The sequence below is a fragment of the Bombus huntii genome, chromosome 7, assembly GCF_024542735.1.
Source record: "Bombus huntii isolate Logan2020A chromosome 7, iyBomHunt1.1, whole genome shotgun sequence".
Classification (NCBI taxonomy): domain Eukaryota; kingdom Metazoa; phylum Arthropoda; class Insecta; order Hymenoptera; family Apidae; genus Bombus; species Bombus huntii.
In genome coordinates, this window is record NC_066244.1 from 9,358,552 (window position 1) to 9,383,995 (window position 25,444).

The 25,444-nt window shown below is 31.6% G+C and overlaps 2 protein-coding genes across 13 annotated transcripts in view; both read right to left on the bottom strand.

Annotated features, from left to right (window-relative positions):
- The window catches only part of LOC126867740 (diacylglycerol kinase theta), a 40,751-nt gene extending 30,992 nt beyond the window's left edge, over positions 1-9,759 (bottom strand). For 5 of the 9 annotated variants that reach the window (XM_050622593.1, XM_050622588.1, XM_050622590.1 and 2 more), the window contains exon 1: positions 8,469-9,757. In XM_050622593.1, coding sequence (XP_050478550.1) covers positions 8,469-8,604 — 136 coding nt within the window. In that variant the 5' untranslated portion in view covers positions 8,605-9,757. Of the gene's footprint in view, positions 1-8,468 lie in introns of all 9 variants that reach the window. The other 4 variants (XM_050622586.1, XM_050622587.1, XM_050622589.1 and 1 more) reach the window with 4 other exon arrangements.
- A 3,113-nt stretch (positions 9,760-12,872) lies between these two features.
- On the bottom strand, positions 12,873-25,008 carry LOC126867743 (AP-1 complex subunit sigma-2). 4 transcript variants are annotated; one of them, XM_050622597.1, is made up of 6 exons: positions 24,836-25,008; positions 24,529-24,707; positions 24,295-24,403; positions 23,900-24,037; positions 18,213-18,308; positions 12,873-18,068 (listed from the first exon to the last, which is right to left on the bottom strand). In XM_050622597.1, the coding sequence occupies exons 1-5, from the start codon at positions 24,836-24,838 to the stop codon at positions 18,213-18,215; spliced, it is 525 nt and encodes a 174-aa protein (XP_050478554.1). In that variant the 5' UTR covers positions 24,839-25,008; the 3' UTR covers positions 12,873-18,068. The 4 variants fall into 4 exon arrangements, with proteins under 4 accessions (XP_050478554.1, XP_050478555.1, XP_050478557.1 ...); XM_050622600.1 differs by lacking the exons at positions 12,873-18,068; positions 18,213-18,308 and adding exons at positions 18,473-19,323; positions 22,669-22,715 and having other exon boundaries at positions 24,836-25,000; XM_050622598.1 differs by lacking the exon at positions 18,213-18,308 and having other exon boundaries at positions 24,836-25,000.
- Between the last annotated feature and the right edge of the window lie 436 nt (positions 25,009-25,444).

Sequence of the window (25,444 nt, forward strand, 5' to 3'; positions counted from 1 at the left end):
GTTTCCACTAATATTAATAGCAGATACGAGTTGCAAAACCTTTTACAACATGTATCGAACCGCATCGATATTCCATTAAACGTAGTATTATATGAAGCTGATCGGGAAATGTAATTTTATAATAAGGACACGTTGCTTTGGCGGAATAGTATAATTCCATTATCGTTGAAATTTGTAAATTGCCGAAGAATCGCGTAGAACGTTGGAGAATGTTTAGTGTTATACGCTAAGAGTAGCTAAACTTGACGTGTAAGAACGTATGCATTACAAAAAAGATTAGAAAGATTTACGTAGATAAAAGGACCTGATTAATAATTACATATAGATATATTTATTAATTGGATGGATTTATAAACATCCATATGATGTTTTTATTTTATTAACTTAGTGAATTTAAATTTGATAAAGTGGAAGACATTGTTCTATAACGATACAATTATTCTAGAAAATAAGAAACAGAATAATCGAAAGAAACGAAGAAAACGTAAGTTTATCCAACAACTCGAGTCCTTTCTTATAAATATTTTTTAAGAACATCACTGGAACATGATGATTTGGTATTGACGAAAATAAAATTTAGGGCAATAAGATACTGTTTCGAATTTTGGAAACGTTAGTTGTCTGTATTATTGCTGTGAAAACGTTTACCGATTTCATTATAAATAATATCGAAGCACTTAACAATGTCCCGATTATGAAAACAATTTAATTCTTTCTTAATTTATTTCACATTTTTGGAGTACCCCTCGAACACAAAACAACATTTAACAGCAGCAATTGATATTAATATTTTGTTAATAACACCGATCAAGACTCTTATTTGTCGACAAGGTTGATATTGATTACTAAAAAATTTCATTTTATCTCTTACTCCAAATTGTACGAGATAATAGAAGATAATCGATTGAATTAAAAAATGTCTTGACATTAATCATACTACTGGAAAAATTCCAAATTCTATAATATTAACTAGACATTGCTTCCAAATGCTAAAATTAATTTTTTTACTCATTCCTCAAGTTTTTAATGTCCAATTGATGACCTATTGGAATCCCAACAGACAAACACTGTTCAGCTGCAACGTGTCTAATATCAATTCGTATTGCAATTTTCTGCATCGAGTTTCGTAACGTTCTCATTCAATTGTGAGGTTTACGATCTGTTTGTTGCCTTCTGCCGACAATAACGAGCCCTCGAATGCATTCACCAAGTGTGTCCAAACGCGTTTCATTTTTCATAATCCAACGCTTGGTCAAAATACAGAAAGCGAAAATACGCACAGGATGATAGACAAGATTAGACACTTTTTCTCGCTTCTTGTTCCACCTATTGTAAAATAATCACTCGGAAATAAATATGTCCTGTCTATTAATGTTATTACACATTGTGATGCAATACAATATACGATAATCAATTTTTATATAAATAATCTTTTATACCTGCGTACGTTCTTTCGATCATTTTCGACATAGATGTGTTTTTCAATTGTATGTTAAAATATTTCCTAAAATATTAGGTACAGGTTTTTTTTCGTTTAAAACTTGAACAAGATGATTCGAGACATGAAAGGCCGAAAAACTTGATAGTGTTGAAGTATTCGATATTTATTGTCGAATAATAATTAAACCGTTCTGAGAATTATTAGACCAAAGTCGTGCTTCTACGTGAAGATCGTGGATGAGCAACGTATTGAGTTAATTTTCTATCGGTTTTTAGAACTGTGGTTTTAAAACTCGGTACGTACGTTTTCAACTAATCTCGCGTTACTAAAATTGTCTTTTCAATTTGATCTCGAGACCAAGTACATGTTGTTCCATACATCTTTATAATCTCAAAGACGCTACTTGCTGTAATATTAGAATATCAAAAATATTGAAATATTGTTTTTCTTATCGCTTTAATTAATTCCAGGACGTCTTTCAATTTTCATCTATGTTGTATTAAATCGTTCGTTTTTAGTTATAAAACGACATTAAGATGAAAAAGTCGAGGAAAACGTGCTTATCATGTCCCTTCTGTGTGATCTTCGTATGATATTTATTGTGACAAGAAGCTACGTTATAACATAATATAAACCTGATTTTTCTAAAGTCTTCTGTAAAGGGGTTAGCGTACCTTCATCAGCGTAAAATCCCACGTAATTATCAGGCACAGCAAGTTCGTGCATCGTTCAATTTCGCATAATCGTTAAATTTATTACACACGTCCTATCGATATACGCGTTTTATGAAAAAACCACCTTTTCCTGGAAAATTGCGAAGCTTAACCGTGACGTGAATTCGAGTTATTTTTAAGTGACCATCTTAATGTAAAGAACATTATCGCATCAACTTTGCTCCAAAAGCTCAAAAGCACAAAAGCTCGTTGAATATTATTAAATCTCATCGGCATTTTAAGCAGACGTTGGAACACGGTGTAACTTCATTTGCTAGCAATCGTAGGGAACAGGTAGAGCGACATAACGAGGTGTAACGTATACAAGACTCGGTGGCGTACGCTATATTTCCGGTTTGCTAAAAATAAAGCCAGCCTTGAAGACACGTTCTCTGTTATTCTACCGTTTTTCTTCATGAGTTTTCTTCATAAATTTCTCTTTTACCGCCGCGAGGTGAACGACTATTAATAAGTTGAACGACATTGCTCGAAATTCTCGAAACCCACGATATTTCGTCTTATAAACTGTTTCTGAATCAAACGGATGAAAAATAGATTTTCTCGAAATGCTGCGTTCAAAATAACGAAATTCATATCGGCACGCCTGCCTGTGTTCAGCGCCATTTTAATTCTGTCTATTTAAAGAAAAATCTATAAGTTAAACTCTACGCCATCTAATTATTAGACTGCGGACGTTTGTGCATTTATGGGAAACTCAAAGCTGCAAAATGTGCATCTAAAATACTCGTTATAATTAGATTTTTTAATTTTCACGGAATTTCATATTTTTATTAACTTTACCGAAGGAATGAAATTTGTATAAAGATTCAGTTTACTTACTAAATCATCCATTGAATATTCAAAGTACTTAGCTTCCAATATTTTTGCGTGTTGTTGTGCATTTTTGCAACTTTAAATTTCCTACAAACGCATAAAAATCAGTAGTCCAACGAAGAATAATATTTAGTTTTAAGCTTCATTCCATTAAAATATTAATTTATATTTACGATATGAAAATATTCTCTTTTGTTTGTTTACAAATTGAAATATGTACATAATTCTTGGTGTCAGAATATACTTAATGCTACAGTAGAGAATATACCGAACTGAGCCTGTCAGAAGGCAAACTGATCGGCTCTACTTTTTCTAAATTATTTATTTAATCGAATACGTAATTGGTACTCCATTAATGTTGCATATTGTATTCAATTAATTTATTAACACTAATGGAAATCGTATTTATCAGCATTCGACTAGTGCCAAATATTGTCAATAGTAAACAATTGATTTCCATAAGATTGTTTATTTCCAAAATTTTCTTGCACAATTCAGCTATCTATTTGAAATTATTTTAAACAATTTACAAGGTGTAAGTTACGGGTTACCAGTGCTAATAAATGCTCCTGCACAAAGGCAACCGCTATGATATTAAAAACTAATTTAGTAAAACGTTTCTAATATAATAAAATAAAATAATAATATAATATATAATTATAATAAAAGAACTAAAATTCTACGACTAACTTTTTCAAATTACACGCCACTTGATCATCCTGTTAAACGTATGAAATATGAAGTTACTTGTCGATTCACTGATATCATCAGTTAATAAAATATCCTACAGGAAGACTCGATAGAGTCGCAAAAATATATCATAAATAATGATAAATTCGAATGTAAATTCCGAAAAATTCGGTTCGCAACGTTATTATGTACTTTCATCTACCTTCCAATTCGCAAAATTGCTCGATATAACTCCTGATTCGATTAGCACTAAATCACACGCAATTAATACTAAATTCTGTATGATCGATTAATCTTCGATGTTTTTTTACTCAGACGAAGAAAGCCAGATCGCAGTACGTTTCTAAACAACGACCTCGAGATCTATCGGGATCCGTGGAATCGTCGATCGATCGCGTCTGAAAATCCCACGAAAGCTAAAATTAAGATATCGGGTCCAAAGTATTCCGAATATTCGTGCAACCTTTGATCATCCTCATAGCGCATTCGTGACCGATAATTTTACTCGACTCTTATAGTACGCAACGACAAGAATTCTAAAATTCTAATTTCGAATATTAAACGTTGCAGCACTGAAATAAATACAAGAAATTTTCCTTCCTTTAGAATCGACATATACTTGTTCTGCATGGACATACGCTATCCACCATAAGTATTAGACACCTGATGACGATCAAGAGGTTGATATCTTTCTTATATTTTCAGAGTTACGGTTGAAGAACGTTTCTTCGCCTTTAATATGACATTACGAGAAAACTGATATTTCAACGCGTCTCTTTCTGCAGTCTCTGTACGGATTACTGAAATTTAAGTGTATTTACTTTAAAAGTAAAGATGGACAAAGACAGGCATCTTCGTTATTTGCTACTTTGTTTAACACAAAGAAGAAAAACGTCATACAAAGAGTAAGAAAGATTTTTTGTAACATTTACAAATATGGTGCTGTAGGTGAAATTATCGGCCTGAAATGGTTAGCTCGATTGAGAGGTAGAAATTTTGATCAACGTTCGATCGAGCTTACAGTCGATGGCCAAATCGTAACGCTAATTGAAAATAATCTACTACGTCAGACGCCACACGTGACACGCGCGCAATCGAATAAATTTATCTACAAAAAGATCTATGCATCCAAACGTTGTCTTTGAATTTCATTTAAAAAACCTTACAAACTTTTGTTCCAATTCGATGTAATTTTTAAATACCTACGATGAACGACGTTTCAGAAAAAAAAAAAAAAAAAGAATGGATCAATCCAATTCTTTTCTAATTGACCCAGAGATACGCCACTATACAATCGAACTTTGTTACCGCCTGTATATTTCTGGAAATAACTAGTAACACGTCACCGATCGTTAATGCGTTAATACAAATGCGATTCGCCGCGATCTCCGAGTCTTTCGTCGATGATCTTACTATGACGATGAAAAGTGCTCGAATTCGAGAAAATAACGAATTCGTAATGCTGATGAACGCGGTGAACGGCTGGATTTATCGTGGAACAGCTACGTTTGATGTACATGTGTATTCTAGGAATCAGAAAGCTCGATGGCGTTGGTGTGCAACGTATCGAACAGAAACGTGTCGATATTCTTGCGTGTTCTAGATACATATATATATGTATATATATTCTGGATCGACGATTCCCTAAACGCACAGCAGAACGCTGTGTCCGCTTTAAAAGCGACATTTCTGATTGATCTCGATCCCATCTTGAATTCCGTCTCTGGCCGCCTGTAATTGCCGCGGTAAAATCGACCACCACGTTGCTGTACTCTGTGCCACGATTTGCTTAATGTTGTTCGATGCTTGTTGATATGATAAAACACCTCGAGTTGAGCAAGTTCCTTGAGATAAATGATAACCGTGGAGCGTGAGTGTTTAGGAGAGTCGAGGATACTTGCACCCAATACGCTTATTGCTGATCAATGTTTTGTTATATGTGTATGACACCTATATGCGTGTATACTAATTTCGCACAAAATTTATTTTCATAATATAAAATTATACTGTGTATATCTTATGTAAATCATCGTGGGAGTATCTTTCTAAAACATTTGGTTCATAACTTATGTTTGAGATTTCAATTGTTCAGATTACAATTTTACATAAATTACCGTGAAAGCTTTTTTCAAAATGTTGCGAATATATTTTGTGGATTTCGCGTAATATCGTATGAATCTCATAGCGATTAAAGTTCAAGAGAATGCCCAAGAAGCATCCAGTGGGAAACATTTAACGATGTTTAATAAAGATAACGTTAGATGTCAATACAAGATATAAATTGTTGATATATCTACTTCTGACATATTTGATAAATTGTTCTAAAGAAATACCGTACATATTGACCTATGTACCACAGAGCTATAGGTTTTATTATACACAATAGATTCTTATAATCTATATCAGTTCGTCTTATTCTTGCCAAAATAAATGAATAAAATTGCAATTTGAAGATTGTTCGCCATACGACATTCTCTAATAATATCGCAGAATAACACAATGTAACCGTAAAGTTTAAAGGTTTACAGACCTCTGTTTCACATTTCCCAACGTTATTCCATTCAATTTTTAACAACAAATATAAGAAATAATTACGTACAATCTCGAAACTGCAAGAAAATTCTACAAACATAATTCGCAGTGCTTACAGCATAATTAACCAACCTATGCTTTCAACAGCCAAAAAAAAGAGACAGAAAGTAAAATATTGCCCTCGTAATTCACAATGGCTACAAGTACACTCAATCTCGATTAGTCTGATCCTCGTGTTTGATCAAACACTCTAAAAACTATACCTATGCATTTCTCATCGTACGCCGTGAATCGTAAAATTCAAGCCGATTCCAAGCGAATTAACCAAGCTGTACCTGCAGTTCGCGAAAAGCTAAAAACGCTGGAGATTGCATGGTTAATCCTGGTCGCAGGATTCGCAGGCAGGAATCGAGCCGATCGTTCGACGGTTAAACGACGCGAAATTGCAAAGTGTCCGCGGATGCTTACCCTTCACGGGCCTGAACGAGCTCTTTCTCTCGTGCACGCCCCCACACCCCTCAGCTAACCCTCTCGTCTATCTCCTTCTCTCTCCAGAGTCTATCAGCTATCCCACACCACCCCCCACGATCAATGCTTATGAAAAGGCTCGATGCGCGCGCCCTCGCCTCCGTTTCAGCTCGATTTCCCTCGACCAACTCGAAACCATTGCAATTCTCACCAACCGCCCCAAACGCACCACCCTTTTGACGACATTTGAAAGCGAGAGAGAAAAAAAGAGAAAAAATGAAGAAGGAAAATATGTGAAATCGGGTTGACAATGGCAACGAAGGATCGAAGAACGGCAGATCTAGGTTCTGGAGATTCTACGCGTCTTCCTGTTCGCTTGTCGCGACTCCGTGCTGCAAGGGGTAAACACTCGAACGGGAGTGTGCGCAAATCGCGACGGGGTGGGAAATGTGGCGCCTCGTTATCGGGCTCCAAAGATGGTGGGTTGCGCCAGCGAGAATCCCCGTACACGAGGAAGCAATTATGGATTCTTATGGAGAATTCTTGCAGAGGTGGATGCCCAGAGAGGGGTGGGGGCGGAAGGACCATGGAGAATTTGGGACAATTCGTAGGGGTTGGCTGGGATCCGTTGCGTGATTCCTTTGGATCTAGATGCTCGATAGTATCGAACAGCCGAGCTGAATGTCAGGCGGAAACTAGGCCACGGGTTGAACATTTTCCGAGACCGTTTCGGAGTTGACGATTCTTTCGAAATTCGATGTTCCGATTAAATTTCGATGGAACTAGAGTTACTGAACGTTATCTTTAGACGAAGTAGAATACACGCAATGAGAAGCGTTGTATAGCGAAATTTTGAAAATTTATAACGTGGAAACAACGTTGCGTTGAAAGACGTGACCTATATCGTCAGAATTAACTAAAGTAAAGATTTCCTTTCTTTAACTGTGAATTAATCTATAAAATTCTTTGGGGTTTGGTTAGACTCAGATGGAAAGTTGGAAGATTGACATCCCAACGCTGCTTGAACCAAGCAACGGAACGTTCGAGTGGAAAGTTCGATTGGAAATTCGATCGAAAGATGAAAAGAATTAGCAGAGAACACAGTTCTCTGTATAAACGTGCCACTCTTTGTACACACGGTGAATGGGCACTTGCCATTCATCATTCTTGGAGGTCAGCCAGCTTCAACTTCGCACGCCGACCAAGGTTTCGGAGCCCGTGAAAAGGCGGGACGAGAGTATTCCGGCGGCAACGCGTCGCGTATTCGATTTCGTTACCGAACGTGCTCATATCGATCGGTTCTCTGTCTTGCGGTTTCTCCGTGAAAAATTTGCCCCGCGGTTCTGACACTGTTCGGAAACTCCAATCAACTTAATCGAGAGCTCTTCGTTTTCAAATGTATTTCCGCACCGAGCCATTTCCTCTTCGAACTTCTCCGCGAATCGCTACTTTCCGTTTGACCTCTACCCTAGAAGCTACACCAGAAAACTCGACCCATAAATATAAGATACTCGTAAGATACTCGATTTTGAAAAATCGAAGATCGATGTACGAATTGAAACCAAAGTCAACCAGTTCGGATTGACACGAAGAGCCCACTCAAACGTTGCCACTCGGTAACTTGTACTTCGTCTGCCGTTCGAAATCGACCAAGATGATATCCACTGTTTCCTGTCTAATCGTTATATGAATACATGATTCGCCTACGAATTATTGTATATATGAGACTTTGAGGACAAAGGAGCGATAAACAAGGACGAGGGTAACGAATAGGATGGGTGTTACCTTACCTTCGCAGATGTACCCCTGCTGTATGAGGCCCCACAGCATGTCGGTGCAGCTATGGCAGTACGTCGGCTTGTGAAACGTTTTCTTGCTAAAGCTGTGCCCATGGCTGGCTGGAGTCTCAGCCGAGACCGACGCCATGTTCCCCGTTCCACCGCGGCACCGCTCACGCCAGATTTTCACCGTGAAGCTACACAGGGTGCGCCGCGCGTCGATGACAACATAATTACACGGCAGCCACTACGTGATCTCGAAACCGTACGCGTACATAATTGCGTTGCTGCAGCTGCACCCGCGGCTGGCTGCTCGGGTCCCTCGCGTCGTACCTTCGTCCTCGTCGTCGCGTAACGTGCCTAACACGCATTATTCTCGAAGCTGCGCCCCCAAGACCGACCGACCGACCGGCACGGCACCGTACGCGACACCGAGATTGCGTTTAATCGTGCACAAGTCAGCAGTCACTGTTTCGCGGCTGACCATCACCGTCATCGGCCGCTGCTACTGCCGCCTCCGCCTCCGCCGGGAGCTTCACTTGCGGTACGACGACGATGCGGGTGTCGCGCTCGCGCATCCAAGCCACGGACCCGTCACCACCGCCGTCCAGTGACGGAATCATGCACAGGCCAGCTGGGGCTCTCCGTAAGGGAGCCCCGTTTTATCGGGGTACCCCTCGAGTCGTTTCACCTAATTCACTTTCTTTTTTTCTTTTTATACTCTTCTTCTTACCAACGATCCTCTTCCCAATAACAACACCGTCCTCTTTTCAGGTTTCTTATATTATAACGTATATGTACCTCGCCACACTGAATACGAATTATTCGGTCAAGTAACACGATCTTTTCTAACAAACGACGATACAATCCTTAACGTCCTAACCGGTTTCATAATAGTCTTACGAGCATCGAACGTTCACTCGAAAGTTCAAGTCACATTTTGAGGGATTTTCAATGATATCCGCGCGATCTATCGAGAAGACTAGGGCACTAGGTAACCGTGGTCCGGCGTTATCGGATTCGTGAGCGACGTCGGGATGGCGCCGCTCCACCCCACTGTACCTTCCCGACACACGGAGCCCGGAGGAGCAGCTTACGCTTCCTCAGTTTCCGTTTTCGTACACGCCACTGGCCGAGATATCGACTCACGGTGCACGCGAACAAAAGCCGAGAACCGAGGAACGCTTCGATCGGGCCGGTGCAGTGAAACGACGTCGTTTATACGCGGGCAGCAGCACACGGCTTTTCCAGGCCGCCTCGACTTGCCTCGACGACGTCAAAGCGACGACCAGCCGTCGACGCTGCTCTGCTCGCGCGCCGACGCGGCTCCGCAGCGTTCCTTTCGCGCAACGCGTTTACGTTTCATGCGTACACCGGCCATTCCATCGTACGAATCGCTCGAGGGACGAAACTCCTCTTCTTCCGTTTTGTTGCTCCGTTTTCGTTGCTGCTTCGTCGAACGCGTCCCTCGGCGTTTCTGGAAATGTTCGCAAGAAACCTTAGGGGGATGGCTGGGAGGACTGAGACTCTGCAATGATGGATGATAATTCTTTTAGGGATTTCGTTCGTTTACTCTTTCCATTGATATTGTCTTTTAATTAGAGTGTTTGGCTATTTTTCAACACTAACAGGAATTTTCTTTGCGCGTGAACGGAGCAATCGGTATCGAATTAGATTTTTCCATCCTGATGGAAGAAATACGAATTAATGATCGATGCGAGTCGTAAGCAAATTATTTGGTGACAAGGTAGATAACAGAATTACGATGGAAGGACAAATAACTAGGGTATAAGATAATTTTTGAAGTATAAATAGAGGATGTGTAACTTTCAAGTTACACGTTCGTTCTCGATCATGAACAAGATGTTGAATTCATTTTGTTATAGTATTTAATTCTCCAACATGGAGAATGATAATATGATTTTGTTTGAAAAGAAGAATAATGCTACTAAAATTACTCTGGCTGAGAAATTATAACTTGTTTTTATAAAATAATCATTTGTTTTTTAACCTTGTGTTTGCTAGTAACAGAGATTTTATGATTAAGTATTATCGATTCGTGTAAAAGTCTGTTGGGAAAATTAGTAAAATACAAGAAATCAATATGATTGGTAAAAGTAAATGTATATACCTCCTTCCATGTTTCACTGATTTTGTCCCCATATTGATTTAATAGGACGTAGATACGCATATGTATAGTTGAAATTCGTACAGTCCGAAAAGGCAAAATAAGTTCAAATGGTAGAATAACTTGTTTTTAAGATCGCGAATCATGTATATTCGTTATCTGAAATTTTTCATGAAAAGAAAGAAAAAATAAAAATGGTTCTTTTACCAATAAAGCGAAAGTACAAAATTGGTTCGTGAGAAATCGCGAAGGCGAAAGAACGAATATGAAGTTTCAAAATGAAAATAATAAATATTTTAAATATTGATATAAAATATAAATAATCGAACGATAATATAAACGAAAAAAATTACTTTTTCTTCTACTAACGAATAAAGGGTTTGAATTTTAATAAACGATAACAGACTAATAAGCAAATAACGAACAAATAAAAATTGACATCACTATTGGAATAATGAATAATATTTTATTCGTTATTCAAACAACATCCAGTACTATCGTATCGTTTATTCAATAGAAACTTGTATATAGTTGATACAGAAAAAAAAAAAAAATTGATAAATTCTGATACACGGTATGAAAGCCTTACTCACACAGAACATCTGTAGTGAAATCTGCTGCGATAAGTATGAAGGAAACACGTGTTCTCAAGTAACCTTCAAAATCCCTCTTCTCAGAAACGGAGCTTCATTCAACTGAATTTTATCCTATCATTTCCATTCATTTCAAGACGTAGAATATTTTTCGCTCTTGGACTCAGAATTTTAGTCTACGTTGAGTAAATGAATATTTTTACAATATAGTAGACAATTTAAACCAGTAACGTTAAAGATCCAGAAATCATTTTAAACGTAGTATAAGAAAGATACTTATGTTCAGTCACAATCATAAATGCATAAAAATTCATTCAATCTATTTGTTATAAATCTTTCATTGGTATCTCTTCACTTATAAATGTTTCAAATTATTTCCAAATAATAATAAATATAACGAGTAGATATTTTAATAGTATATCTTAAACTTTGTCCTTTAAATAGCAAATTATCGATTATTGTACTTGCGATATTTGATAGCGAATACCAAGTTTTTATATTTATTACTTACTAGAAATAATTCCTAAATAAGGAAAGAACATACACGCGACGTATTCTTCGATCTTGTCAACTCGTTACGATTAAAATTAACGTTTTCTATCCTACGTCCTCTGAATAATGCAACATTGTTATTTGCGACATTATTGTCACCCATCATCGACTCGCTGTTGCGTGAATCCTTGAAATACGTGGTTGACAATGCACGCTGCAAACGTCGATGATGGAAAATCTCGACAGCAGCAGCGTGTATAGGATTTTTCAATGCCGGAACTGAACGAGGAAACGCATTCGCGTGTTCGTTCCCTTCATACAATAGTTTACACGCGTTCATATACGTCAACTTAGTTTAGAAAATTAGATACACGGGACAGTCGCATCCAGAGATTAATCATCCATACACACATTATGTCATCAAGTAGAAAGTTTGAAAAATTCTGTTACGAGATGAAAGACATTTTCTTAATAAAGAAGATACTCTTGCTCTCTGTTTCGTAGGAATACGATTTTCTTTCAAATGATAAAGACTCGAGCTCGTTCAATTTATTCTCCCTAAAACTGAAAAGATGTATTTTTTAATTCTTTTTTTTATGCAAAATACAGAAGAAAATGTAAGAAAAAAATGATTTTCAATCGTATGATATACCATTACAACTCGATACATTATTTTCAAAAGTTATCATAAATTAATTAGGTAAGAAACTGTAAAGCAAAATGCAATATTTTTTCTTATGTGCAGTCGAGTACAAGGAAAGTAAAACGGTAAAAGGAGCGATTTTCGAGTTTATAATGGTAGTAATATGTAAAAGTACCGTCTAAATTTCTTGATTTTTCTCTAATACGATATTTTGAAGATACGAAGAATTAGATTATCTTGAATGACCATTCATGCCACGTAGATGGCCAATTATTTTCTTGCGTGAAGTTTACTCAACATTTCATATTTCTTACACTTGAATACGGAAGACGTATTCTTTCGGATTACTCAAAATGTCTCAATCTATTACTGCAATTTAAACAATTAATCGAAGAATTATTAAAACAATTTTACACAAAGCAGCATCAACAATTTCAATTTTCTATATTAAGAATGATATTAACAATTTCAAGTTATACTTACGAACATCCCGAGGACTTGTACTTACAATTGGCTTGGGCCATTGGCTAGGAGCGCAAAACATACTGGAGAAAAATGGATATTTTTACATCACATATTTTATTATGGACGGAGCATAAAGCATCGTCTTTTCAAATACAATATTCATAGACTTATCGTAAATACACGTTCATATGTTTAACATTGGTTCGTAGTATTGTTCTGAGAATTTTCTTTAATACCTTAATTCTGTGTACCACGAATTCTAATAATTCTCAGCGCTTAATCCCTAATTTTGATTTCTCGTTAACATAAAACACCTGTATACTACCGAAGGAAAGTTTCTTTACTATTGCGTTGCGTACGTGTAGCCATATTAAACTAACAAAGAATCTGGCGAACGTCATAAGTATTTGAAATATACGTACATAATAAAAAGTACCTAACGAGACAGAAGATAATGCAAATCATATCGATTTACGTGCACCATCGTTTATTAAATACTTAAACGCAAAATAGTCGAAGTACTTTAACTAAACATAGCCATTTTCTTCGTATTGCTTAAAACTATTCTACATTCTGTTTGGTGAAATTATATACGTAATATAAAATATAGTAAACATAGAAATAGAATTTCTAGGCAATATGCATTTTCCAATAAAATTAATATTATCGTTTTTTCAAGTTAAAAGAATCGATATTTAATTTATTTTATAATTCTGTCATTTCCGTCGTATTATTAAAAATTATTCTATTATTCTACTCGATGAAATCGTTTATCGTTATGAATTTAAAAAAAAAAAAAAAACATAAAAAGAGGATGTCTAGAAAAAAATTCTTATCTAGAAGGTTAACCTTATAATTTCTAAGCCGATGTCATTAAAAATCAATATTAACAAATAAAAATAAGAATAAAAATATCCATATTGCCCAGTACGATTAAACGAAACCGAACGTTTTCATGAATCTTTCGATCGTCACTTTTCAAGTCTGATATTTAATATCCAGGCAAATAACCTTCGTATATGTAGAAAAGAAAAAAATATCATCGGTCTTTCGTTAAAAATGCTAGAAACTCAAAAAACAATCTTGTGACGTATAGAAAGAAAAAATCTCAACAAGCTGGTTTAAATGTGACACATGAATACGTACGCCGCAATGTGTTTCGAGCTACCTACGTCTAAGATAAACTATAAAAAACATGTTGTTTGCGAGTATATAGTTTTCAGATATGTATAACGCATACTCTCTCTCTCACTCTCTTTTCTCTTTCTCTCTCTCTCTTTCTCTTGTATCAACAGTTTGTATCAATACCATGAACAAACGATTCAACGAACAGTGTTTAAACTTATTGTCCCTTTGTAAATTGTGTTCGCGACGTTGTAACTCTTAAAAGCTATTATGAAGAGAAATTTCACCGTGCGTGAATTTTTATTCTTATATCGTCAGGCTTTATTTTACTTTTATCGTGCAATAATGCCATTGTAATACTATTTGTAATCACTAGGCTGCGTATATTTATGGAAATGTTTATTTCTGCAAGTATCGCTAAAAACATAGAACCGAAACGGAAATTTGTTTCGCCTACTATCATTACGACCATTATCTTGGATATCTTAGACACATTGTACGGTGTTATCAACCACCAACAACGACGGTACAATCGGCGATAAGGTGATGCTACGCGAAGAAACCTAGCGAAAATATAGAATAAGATGCTTTCATACGTCGCTTCGTTTGTTGAGAAAATTAAGCTTGTACATTCGTCGGACATACTTCAATAAAATAGGTCGAAGGTACGTAATAAAAGTTTTTTCGCTTTGTTTTCAAGAACGATAAATTAGTAAATTTATCGCGCGCCTGTACCAGGCTAATTGTTCGCTAAGTATGTTCAAACTTTATCTTCTTGAAAGGGAAAATTTTATTTCGCGTGTGCAACAACCTGCTGCTAATTGTCCACTCATACTTAGTCGGTAATTAACCAAGTTTAACTCGACAAATTTTCAAACCAATTAGTTTCTTTCTCGATTTTCTTGAACACGCGTCAACGATCTTTATTCCGCATTTTCGACTTGCAGTTTCACGTAGAATCAACCAATAGCAGACTGCGCCATAGTCTCTGAAACACCGTATATACTTTGGTACATTATATGGATTTTCGCATTTTTAGATGTCCCATAAACGCATAAAAATCCGCGACCCAATGATTACTGTAAAACATTTGATTTCGTTTGTTCGATTTCATTAATCTTTAATGTTGAAAAACGTATTGAGACAAACCTTCATCCATGACAGCCTTTAAGAGCGCAATATTCACCGAGATTAATATGAAAAATTTGTCGATCGGCGAACGTTTCCATAATCGATAAACTATGGTTCTAGTAACGATACAAACTTGCATGCCTGGGAAATTTTTTACATGCTTCCGTTTAAACATCGATTTCTTCCGTTCCTTTGTTCGGGACGTACATATACGCGTGAAAACAAGAATTGGCGATAGAACCGCGCGCAAAACTATTTCGGTAAGACGAGAATGATAATCGACAGGAACATGAATATCTTTTATCATCGCCAGCGCCGAAAAGATACTACAAGATGATGTTTATATCGAAATCGATATCCTCGTCAGTGATTTTCAGTTAGTCTACAGGGTGGCCGATTTTAATTTACAAGTTTATTTGGGAAAGTACGCTGGGTTGAATGGAAAATTTCAGCAACTTTATCATATAGTACATGGCGCGATCTTAATGGACAGGTTGTAAATAAAATGAATTTTTAACTTGTCGATAGATAAATAAATTTTATGGAAGGTAAGATATGCAATTTTGTTTAAACATTTGTAAGCAAGCAATTGTAAATTTTGAAATAATATTATATTTAAGACGACGAATACGACTCTTTATCTTTGTTTTTCCCTTACTCGAAAGAACGAAGGTAGAATCTTTTTCACTGAAATAACAGATTCATATAACGCATACGTAATGTATGTATATATGACTGATTTCGTGAAATACAGGTATTCTCGATGTGTTGAATTCTATTTTACAAATCTGCAAATCCTTGAAAATCCATTTTATCCTTTTCAACGCAGCTTACTTTCCGCAATAACTTCATTTATATGGTAAGATAAATCATCCTGTATGAGACGAATGATAGATTGCGCAATCGTTTGGCGAAAGCTACGATTATTAAGTGCTCTTCTATCCTTTCGCTTATAATTAATCAATTCAACAAAATTTTAAGAAATTTTGCAGCATATCCGGTTTAAATTCGCGAAACGAGGTATTTTTCTAATTCTTAAAAAAAAAAATGATATTATACAAAAGATTTTATAATAATGCAATTTTTCTTTGCAAGCTTTGCAATTAGCCGCAGTAATTTCGAAATGTCGTTATATAATATTTTCTGTAATTTATTAATTATTCATTAATTTTTCTTTTAGCTTCATTTCTAAGCTATTATAAGTATTCTTTTGAATTTACCAAAACTTTTACCTATGTAATAGGAATAAATGTATAAAGAAACAGTCTTCTTTAAATTCATTCTACAACCAAAATTTTAGATATAAATCACGTTTTGCATATCGAATTTTAATAAAAAATATATATAGGAAAGGAAAACAAAAATAACTAATTTTTACACGTAAGAATGTAAAAAGCATTATGTGACACACGATCAAGCTGGATATGCTGCAGAACTCTTATACAAATAGTACAATTGAACATTCAACTATTAATTATAACAAGGAAAATTTCTTCATTTAGCGATAACGATTACTGAAAAATTTATAACGTACGTATGTAGTTATCTCATCAGATTTCAACGATAACAAAACATTTCTATTGATTTTCTTTTAATTGCGCTATGTCTTAAATAATATTTTCGAAGGATTATAAATTTCACGTGAGGATATTATATTTTATTTAAGAGAAAAATAATTATTTCGAATATATAATCGCAAATCTTCAAGAAGAAATTTTCTCCTTCAAGAGCAATATATTTGTTGTAATTCAGTATTTGACTAAACATAAATTTGAAATATTCGTATAAAATGAGTCCTTCAAATTCTAATTGTTCTGTTCATATTTCAATTATATACCTTGTTTCTAACAAAACGTCACGTTTACTTTTCCTTCAATTTCAGTTTGATTTTACTCGAACGATTGGACTACTTTTGAGCGTATGCTTGAAAACGTCGTCAAACTTATTGACTATTATTTATACGTAAAACATAACAATATGATCATCGATTAATTATTGATAAAACACGACGACCTTTCGTAATACTTATACATACTTCAATCCCCCCCAAAAAAGAATAAATGTAAATAGAATTTCGATAAGCACCTCACGAACGATACATTAATACACGTATAGCGACAATATTATCGAATATTCTTTAATTATTTGACCCTTTATGTATAAACAATGTAATAAAAATGATTTAATAAGAAGGAAATATAGCAGTTTATGTAATGAGATTTGCTTATATACCAAATATGGTTTGAGAATTAAATTGTATTATTTTCGTTACTTATAGATGAAGTCATCTTGGATGAAAAAAATAGTATATTTTTACTAAAATATCATAAAATGTTAATCATACAAACAAATATACTAAATGCAATTTATAGGAATACAATGTAATAAATGCAAAATAAAATATGAAGAGCAAACTGTTTTACAGATTTCTTTCAAGCATATAAAATTTTAATTTCTTAAGTATTATACAACAATATAATAATTCTATCAACAAAATTATAAATTTTAGTTCCAAAGCTTTAATTATACCAACTTCTTTGCATACATATCAAAGATAAAAGAAGAAATTATGATAAGAATAAACATTGTATCACTTCAGAAAGCAAATGAAACATAAAGGATTAAATAATATGTCAATCTGGAAAGACATACATACATATATGTATATGATATATATGTATATAAGTAGTATAGTACTGCTAGTATTTTAACAAAGAGAAACAATATGTCTGGTTTTTAACGTTTTATAGAGTAACTACATTTCATTGACTACTCAAACAGCGATTATAATTTTTTCAATATAATTACATTTTAACTTATAACAGAAACATGACTTTAATTGAAAAGCTTAATTTCAATTCGTTAATGTCTCTGCAGTACCATACTCTTAAATCTAATTGAGAAAGCTTGTCGTAAATAGAATTCTGGAATGTTGAAGCAGCATTGTAACATACCACTTACGTTATGCTGGATATATTGTTTAGGAAGTATTATCCCAGACCATGGTCCTCGAAGAAACCTTGTGGAGTTTCCTCCTGAAACATATGAATAGTATTATTACATTAAAGATCCATACAAAAAGTACATCTACGGATATGAAGAGGGATCAATTTCTTTGATGCTGCATATTATCATATAATGCAAATATACATAATGAAAATATATAAACAAACACGTACCTAGTTTGTAATTAAGTAATCTCCTTGATGCAGCTTCAAATGGTGAACTGAACCCTTTTCATATAACTGAGTATATACTTGTATGGATACACAAAGCTGCACAAAGCACATGTTCATTTATTGCTTCGTTTAAAATGCTTAAGCATCAATCAAAGAAATATCTGTATTGCATGCTGCATACAGAATGTCTCTGTATTTATAATTAAGTGTAGATATTGTAAACTTGACGAAGTTTAACGAAAATTCTTTCTAACAAAGAGTGAGTAAATAAAAATTCTAATATCTTTATTTTATGTATAAATAAATCAAGATATATCTTATTAAAATCTGAAAGGGTAAATACAGTAGCAATAAATACATAAATGGGTTAATTACATGGAAAAGGTAGTATATAATTTTGTATACAATTGTGTAAAAATTTCTTTGTATACATTTATTATGGGTATTATTATATACTGTGTTAAAGTTATAATATTAAAAATTGACACTGTTTATGTATATACACATGTACACATATAAAAGTGATACCTTCAAACATTCACCTCTAATTAGATACTGAAATAAATACCTTTATGAAGACAAATATAATACTATATAACATGTCACAGAAAAAATCCTTATGCATTAAAAAATGATGTATACATTATCTAAACACTTTTTTCTATTTACACATAAAGAAATAATAATTTCTCAAATGTGCATTACTTTATTGCCATAGTATGAAGCTAATTTTATTACCTGCTCAATAATAAAATGAAAAGCAATTTCGTAATTAAGATGAATCTCTATAATGTATATATATATAGTTTTCTATGATGTATATATATATATTATACACATGAACTACATGAATATTACTATTAAATCTATCTGTGTCGCCTATAAAAAATATACTAATGTTCAAATACTAAATTTGTAAGGGTTGTCAATGATAAAAAATTGATGCTCAATAACTATAGAAAAAGTAGAGATGTATGATGGCATCATGCAGCGGATGAGTCTGCTCCGGATCTTGATTCATGTGGGCTGACAGATTGGCCATGGAGGGCATGCAAGAACGCAGCACCTACAAAAGCCCTATCTCCCGCAGGGCACCTTCCACAGCTTCATCCTTCCACAAACAAACAAATATTCTAACTAATCTTTAGTGTATTTCTAGATATGTCCTTAGTAATGGAACAATAATCTTGAGCTAAATCTTAGTAATAAATTTTATCTTACAAAATATATATAGTAAAAGTAATATAGTATCAAAATAAAAATAAATTTTATCTTACATGATATTTTACAAAGAATAAAATATGTTATAAAATATTCTGAAAACCAAAGAACAAATTGAAATTTCTTAATCAGAACACTTTATTATCTCACTTTAATTAGTACCTAAATGAAATAAAGTCAGCAAAACTAACAATAAATGGCATGTTGATAAACTAAACATGCATTTTGATACTATGTATTTACTGCAACTTTCGTACTTATTATTTTTTGTTTTTGATTCAATATGGTGTTAGGATTGTTCTCTTCTAGTATAATTAAAATACGAAATTAAAATAAATAAAATTATAAACTCACTATTATATTTTATGATATTATTAATATAGAAATTTGAACTAAAGATTTAAATATGATATCCCAATTCTAAAAATTCCATAATACAATTAAGCTACTACGTAAAAAATTTGGTAACATTACCACAAAAGTTTCTGTTAATACATCACAAAATATAACATTTACTTTGTGTAACAGACATTCCAAATTGTATTCTAAATTAAAAATAAATCATATAATAATGCTAGAATCTAACATATCCTTTACATATGTAAAAATAAAACTATAACATAATACAAAATGTTGTTAAAAATGTCATCTATCACTGACGCTAAACTGTTTAACATTTAAACAAAACATAATTAAGAAAAATTACCTTATATGAACCAGTGCCTACGAATAAATAATATCCATTGATGTTTTCATTATTCTTATGGTATAGTATCTTATTGAAATAAAATAAACAAATGTTATAAATCTATAAGATGGAAATCTAAAAAATAACGAACATACAAGCATACTTCCGCAATGTAGGAACTTATCATGAATACCATTTAAGACATATGTGTATCACAATCAATATCATTACATAAAATCATTAACATAATTGACCATGATTGATATTTATTACAATTTAGAAATATATACATACATTTCAATAACTACTTATGGACAACAGCATTTCCATAGCATCATACCCTTTAAGGTAAAGCAACTCTTTTTATAAGTTATAAACAATTAAATTACGCTATCACTTTTATCAAAATAAAAAGAATAAACTCAATATTATTTAGCAATATTTATTTTGGTTATCATTATATTACTCAATGCATGCATAGTATCAAAATAAAAATAATAAAATACCAAATTTTTATGCAAGAAAATATTAATATTTGAAAGGTTACCTTAAACAAATATAAATAAAACAATTTAAATATAAAATTTAGTGGAATTCTACTAATTCATATTATTTTTTGTAGCTTTTTTTTATGATAAAAATACGTTTTAGAATAATGGTATGTAATATAATCATTTTTATTACGAGTTATGTCATATGATTTATATTACGTTAGACAAAACCTGCTATAGACTAGAAACAATGATTTTAAAAAGGGAAGAAGAGGACTTTTTATACACACGAAGGAAATCTTCGAAATTTCATGGAATACAAACTATTCGACTTATCGATCTAAAAATGTTAATTTTTTGTAAAAAATTTCGGCTTTGATGCTTTGTGTTTTACTACTGCGATATTTTAAAGATTTGGCACTTAATGTCTTAATAATAAGATATTTTTCTATTATTCTGGTTCAAGATAAAAACTTTTATTGTACACATTTACCAAATTTTAAATCAAACCATCTATTCACTTATTCAGTTTTTGCGAAATCATACAAAAAAAAAAAAAAAGTAAATGTAAAATAGTGAAAATCAATAAAATTAATGTTCTGACCATTGAATGCATTGGTCATTTCAATATTTGTATTATTTATTATATAGCAAAAATGTTCAAACGTTGATGTTCGATGAAAAGAGGATAAAGCTTTTTTAAAATCATTCAAATGGAAATTTTCATTATTTCCCTTGTAAGAACAATTTTTTTTATGAAAAATACCAAATAGTATCCAAAACTTTATTGCAAAAATTACGATGTAAAGTTAATAATAAATGTTTATAATACCATCATTTTTACAAATTTTAAAGAAATACTTTAGGAATATAGTTTTGAAATCCCAAAACGTAAGATATACAGAAAAGAATTAAATTGAAATTGAACTTGGAAGTTCAATCCCATTAAATTTATCTTAATACACGAATTCATCCTTTATCAATGTTAAAAATCGTATTTCTTAAAAAATTTTAATTCCCTTTCTATTTCTAATAATATTATTTAAAAATATCTTTAATTTATTTTATATATTAGTTAAATACTAATTAATCTTTGTTGTACAAATATTATGAAGTTATATTCTTCTATATATGATACTTTAAATATTTTTATGTAATTTATATACAGTGTTATAAATTTCATTTCAGGAAGTATGTTACATAATATATATATATATTTATTTTTGCTTCATAAACTAGAGATCTGTTGTATATATAAAAATATTATTGATTGTATGAATTTTTAATTACTAGGTTAAGATAATTTTTATCTTTTTGTTCTAGCATAAATAAAACAATATATTCTCTGAAATACATTTAAAGTAACGAAATAGATCTTTATAGAAATACTAATACACCTAAAAGTGCTTATACATGTATATATATATTTTCTGTTATTTTTATACTGTTATTCCCATAATCATAAAATATAATAATTTTAAAAGTGCACATTTAAACTACATTATTTAAAAATATTTCGAATGTAACTAAATTTCCAATCTACATTTTTCATGTTTAAAGCAGCAATTATGTTTCTGTATTTGCAACATGCCAAATAAAAAGCAAAATATTTTTTTCTAAATGTGTACTAAATTTTTAAAACTTTAAGGCAGAAAAATAACTTTGTTATAGTGATATTATGTCTTATTAATATTTTAATAGAAAATACTATAAGTTAATTATATTAGAAATAATTACAAAATATTTAATAATTTTATAATATTTACTTGCATAATGCAGATTTATTCTCATACAAATAGCTAACTATTTTTTTTTTTAATGTAGTACTACTGATTTGCTTCAGTCTAAAAGGTACTATTTTATATAAAGGAACATTTGAACCAGAAACAATATATTATCATTAATTTTGTAAATTATGTCATATTACATAATGTTCTATGACAACATTTGATATTAAAATATGGCAACGGTTCTTTATATGTTTAACTTTATCACTATAGATATGCTGTTGCGTACATTATGAATAAAAATTCACAACATGTGTAAGCCCACTTACATTAAAGAGAGAATAAGCGTATAAGCATTCTATGCACACAGCATTAGCTACAAAGAAAATATAAAGTTACAATACTTTTAAATACAAAATATATCTATATTCATCTATGCATAATATTTTACTTAATATTATTGAAAAAAATAAGCAGACACTTTTTATGCTTTCCTGATTATACAATATATATAACTAGGATTATTTTATGACACATTATATTGAAAAGAAATGAATCACATTCATGATTCATAATAGTATAGAGTATTCTTCATGATTGCATGTACATATTAAAAATATGTATAATATGGATTTTTCGAACTAAACATATATCAATAATTACATACAACACACCTCAAACATTAATAAAAATTTTAAGTATTTCATAACAGACTACATAAAAGAATAGAACTATTTTCAGATTGCAAAGATATATAATATATGTAGCACATAAAACATATGGAAATGTGAAAAAATATCAAATAAAAAAAAAACAACACATGAATATTTAAAATTAAAAAATTACATTCCATCATGCAATTTAGATATTACACTGTTAATAAACATTAAAATATCATTATAACCCAGTTTCTCCAGACAGTAAAATAATGCAGTAATTACTTTCACATAAGAAGATTTCATTGATTTAGATTTTTCCCATCTATATGTTCTTATTTTGAATATTCTGTTAAGTATTAATAATAATTGTTTACTACGCTATGTACATTTAAAGTTAAATGTAAATTTTTTCTTATATGTAAATATTAATATGTAATCTTTACATATAAAAAAGGAACTGTATACATATATATATATAATAAAGTATTATTACGAGTTGAGCTTATATATCATCACATTATTTTACCCAGAATAAACAGGCTACAAACATGCTCCACATATATATCAGCCAAGAGGTTTTAATACTTTTTATATGTACCTCTTAATCAGTGTGAAATTTGATTATTTTAATAAGAATGTTACACACCAACTATTGATGGTTAAATATATTGCAAGAGTCGTTTTAACGAATCTTCAAATATTAAAATACTAATATATAGTTATGAGAATATAACAAAAATTGCAAAATATTATTAATTTTCTTAAAGAAGAAAATTAATAAAATAAAAAATATGTATAGGTCAAAATGACTCTGTAATATTACTAGAAAGTAACAGAAGAAAATTATAATATCGTTAAAAAGGACAAGTCACAACTCAATGGGTACATCCCCATAACTAACCTCCTGTAGTAAATCCTGAGCTGCAATGGCTTTTAAAACATTTTTTTTGCTAGTCTCTTGAATTTCACCACCAACCAATAATTCGTCTAAGATGAAATATGCTTTTTCAAAGTTGAAAATTATATCTAGTTCACAAACCTAGTAACATATTTAAAATGATATTAAAGTTTTAATCTCCTCACCTGCATAAAATAAAATAAAAATAGATATCATTTTAACTACAAATTTCTGTATTAAAATACAATATAATGTTTATATTAATACTTTTGTAGACAATATTAATAAATATATTATATACAGAAAAGTGTAATAATGAATTTTAAGTAAATATGTATTCCAAAAATTACATTTAAATATATCTTATTATGAAAAAATACAATTAAGTTCATACTCACACTTCCAAAGTATTTATCCAATAGTTCGACATAACGATGTATAATTTCTAATGTTAATAATTCATTATCATTTTGTTCTATTGCACAACAAAAATATAAACTGGCATATCTGAAAAACAAATAAAATATGAAAATAATTTGCTGTTAAAATGCTATCGATGAACAGAGTAAAATTTTCATTTACTTCAACAAAAACTTGTTATTCTTGAAAAACATAATGTAATTGTGATATACCTTTTATAGACAACCTTAACATCCTTCCATTCTAAGAAACTTGACATTTTTGGTTTTCGTGCTAATATTGTAGTAATTAATTCTCGAGTAATCTTTTTCTTCAATTTATCAGGATGGGCCACATACCACTTTTGTAAACGCAATTTTCCTTGACGACTGAATAATAACATAAATTGCATCTAAAAGATTTAACCATTTATATGTATACATATATATATATATATAATTTAAAAATTATCTAAGATACCATTAATAAGTTTTGTTTAGTTCTCTTCGTGTAAGGATAAAAATAATAATAACTATTTACCATTTTGAAATAAGTCCGCTTTTTAACAAAACAATTCCAAAAGAATTCACAGCACTTTTCGATAAATCACAATACAAAGTCTACTCCAATTTCCAATTTTGGTATGTGTAATTCGTGCACATTTAATCACAGGTTTTTACTAGATGGCGCTGATATGAACGAAGGAAATACGTCATAGTCATGTGTAATTTGAATTTGTCAAGGAAGAAAATATTTATTACAAAACTATGCAAAATATCATATAGAAGAGATAACGTATATTAAAACCATATTGATATAAATAAAGCAAGAAATAATACGTACAAATTAGTAGTGAAGTAACTCATATGATTTTAATATTATAGTACAAACAATTATACAGTTGATAATGAAGAATATTAATAAAAGTTTAATTAATAGAAGTTTTACGATTAAATAATAATAATAAAAAATTTAATATGTTAATTAAATAAATATCTAGTATGAATTTTTATTATTTTTGAAACAAATATTTATTACTTTTGCATGTATATATGTATATATTTTAAAAATATGTACATTATATTACATAATTTCTATACTAAACAAAATTTGAAATCGAGGAAACAGATAAATGATTAATCAAATTAA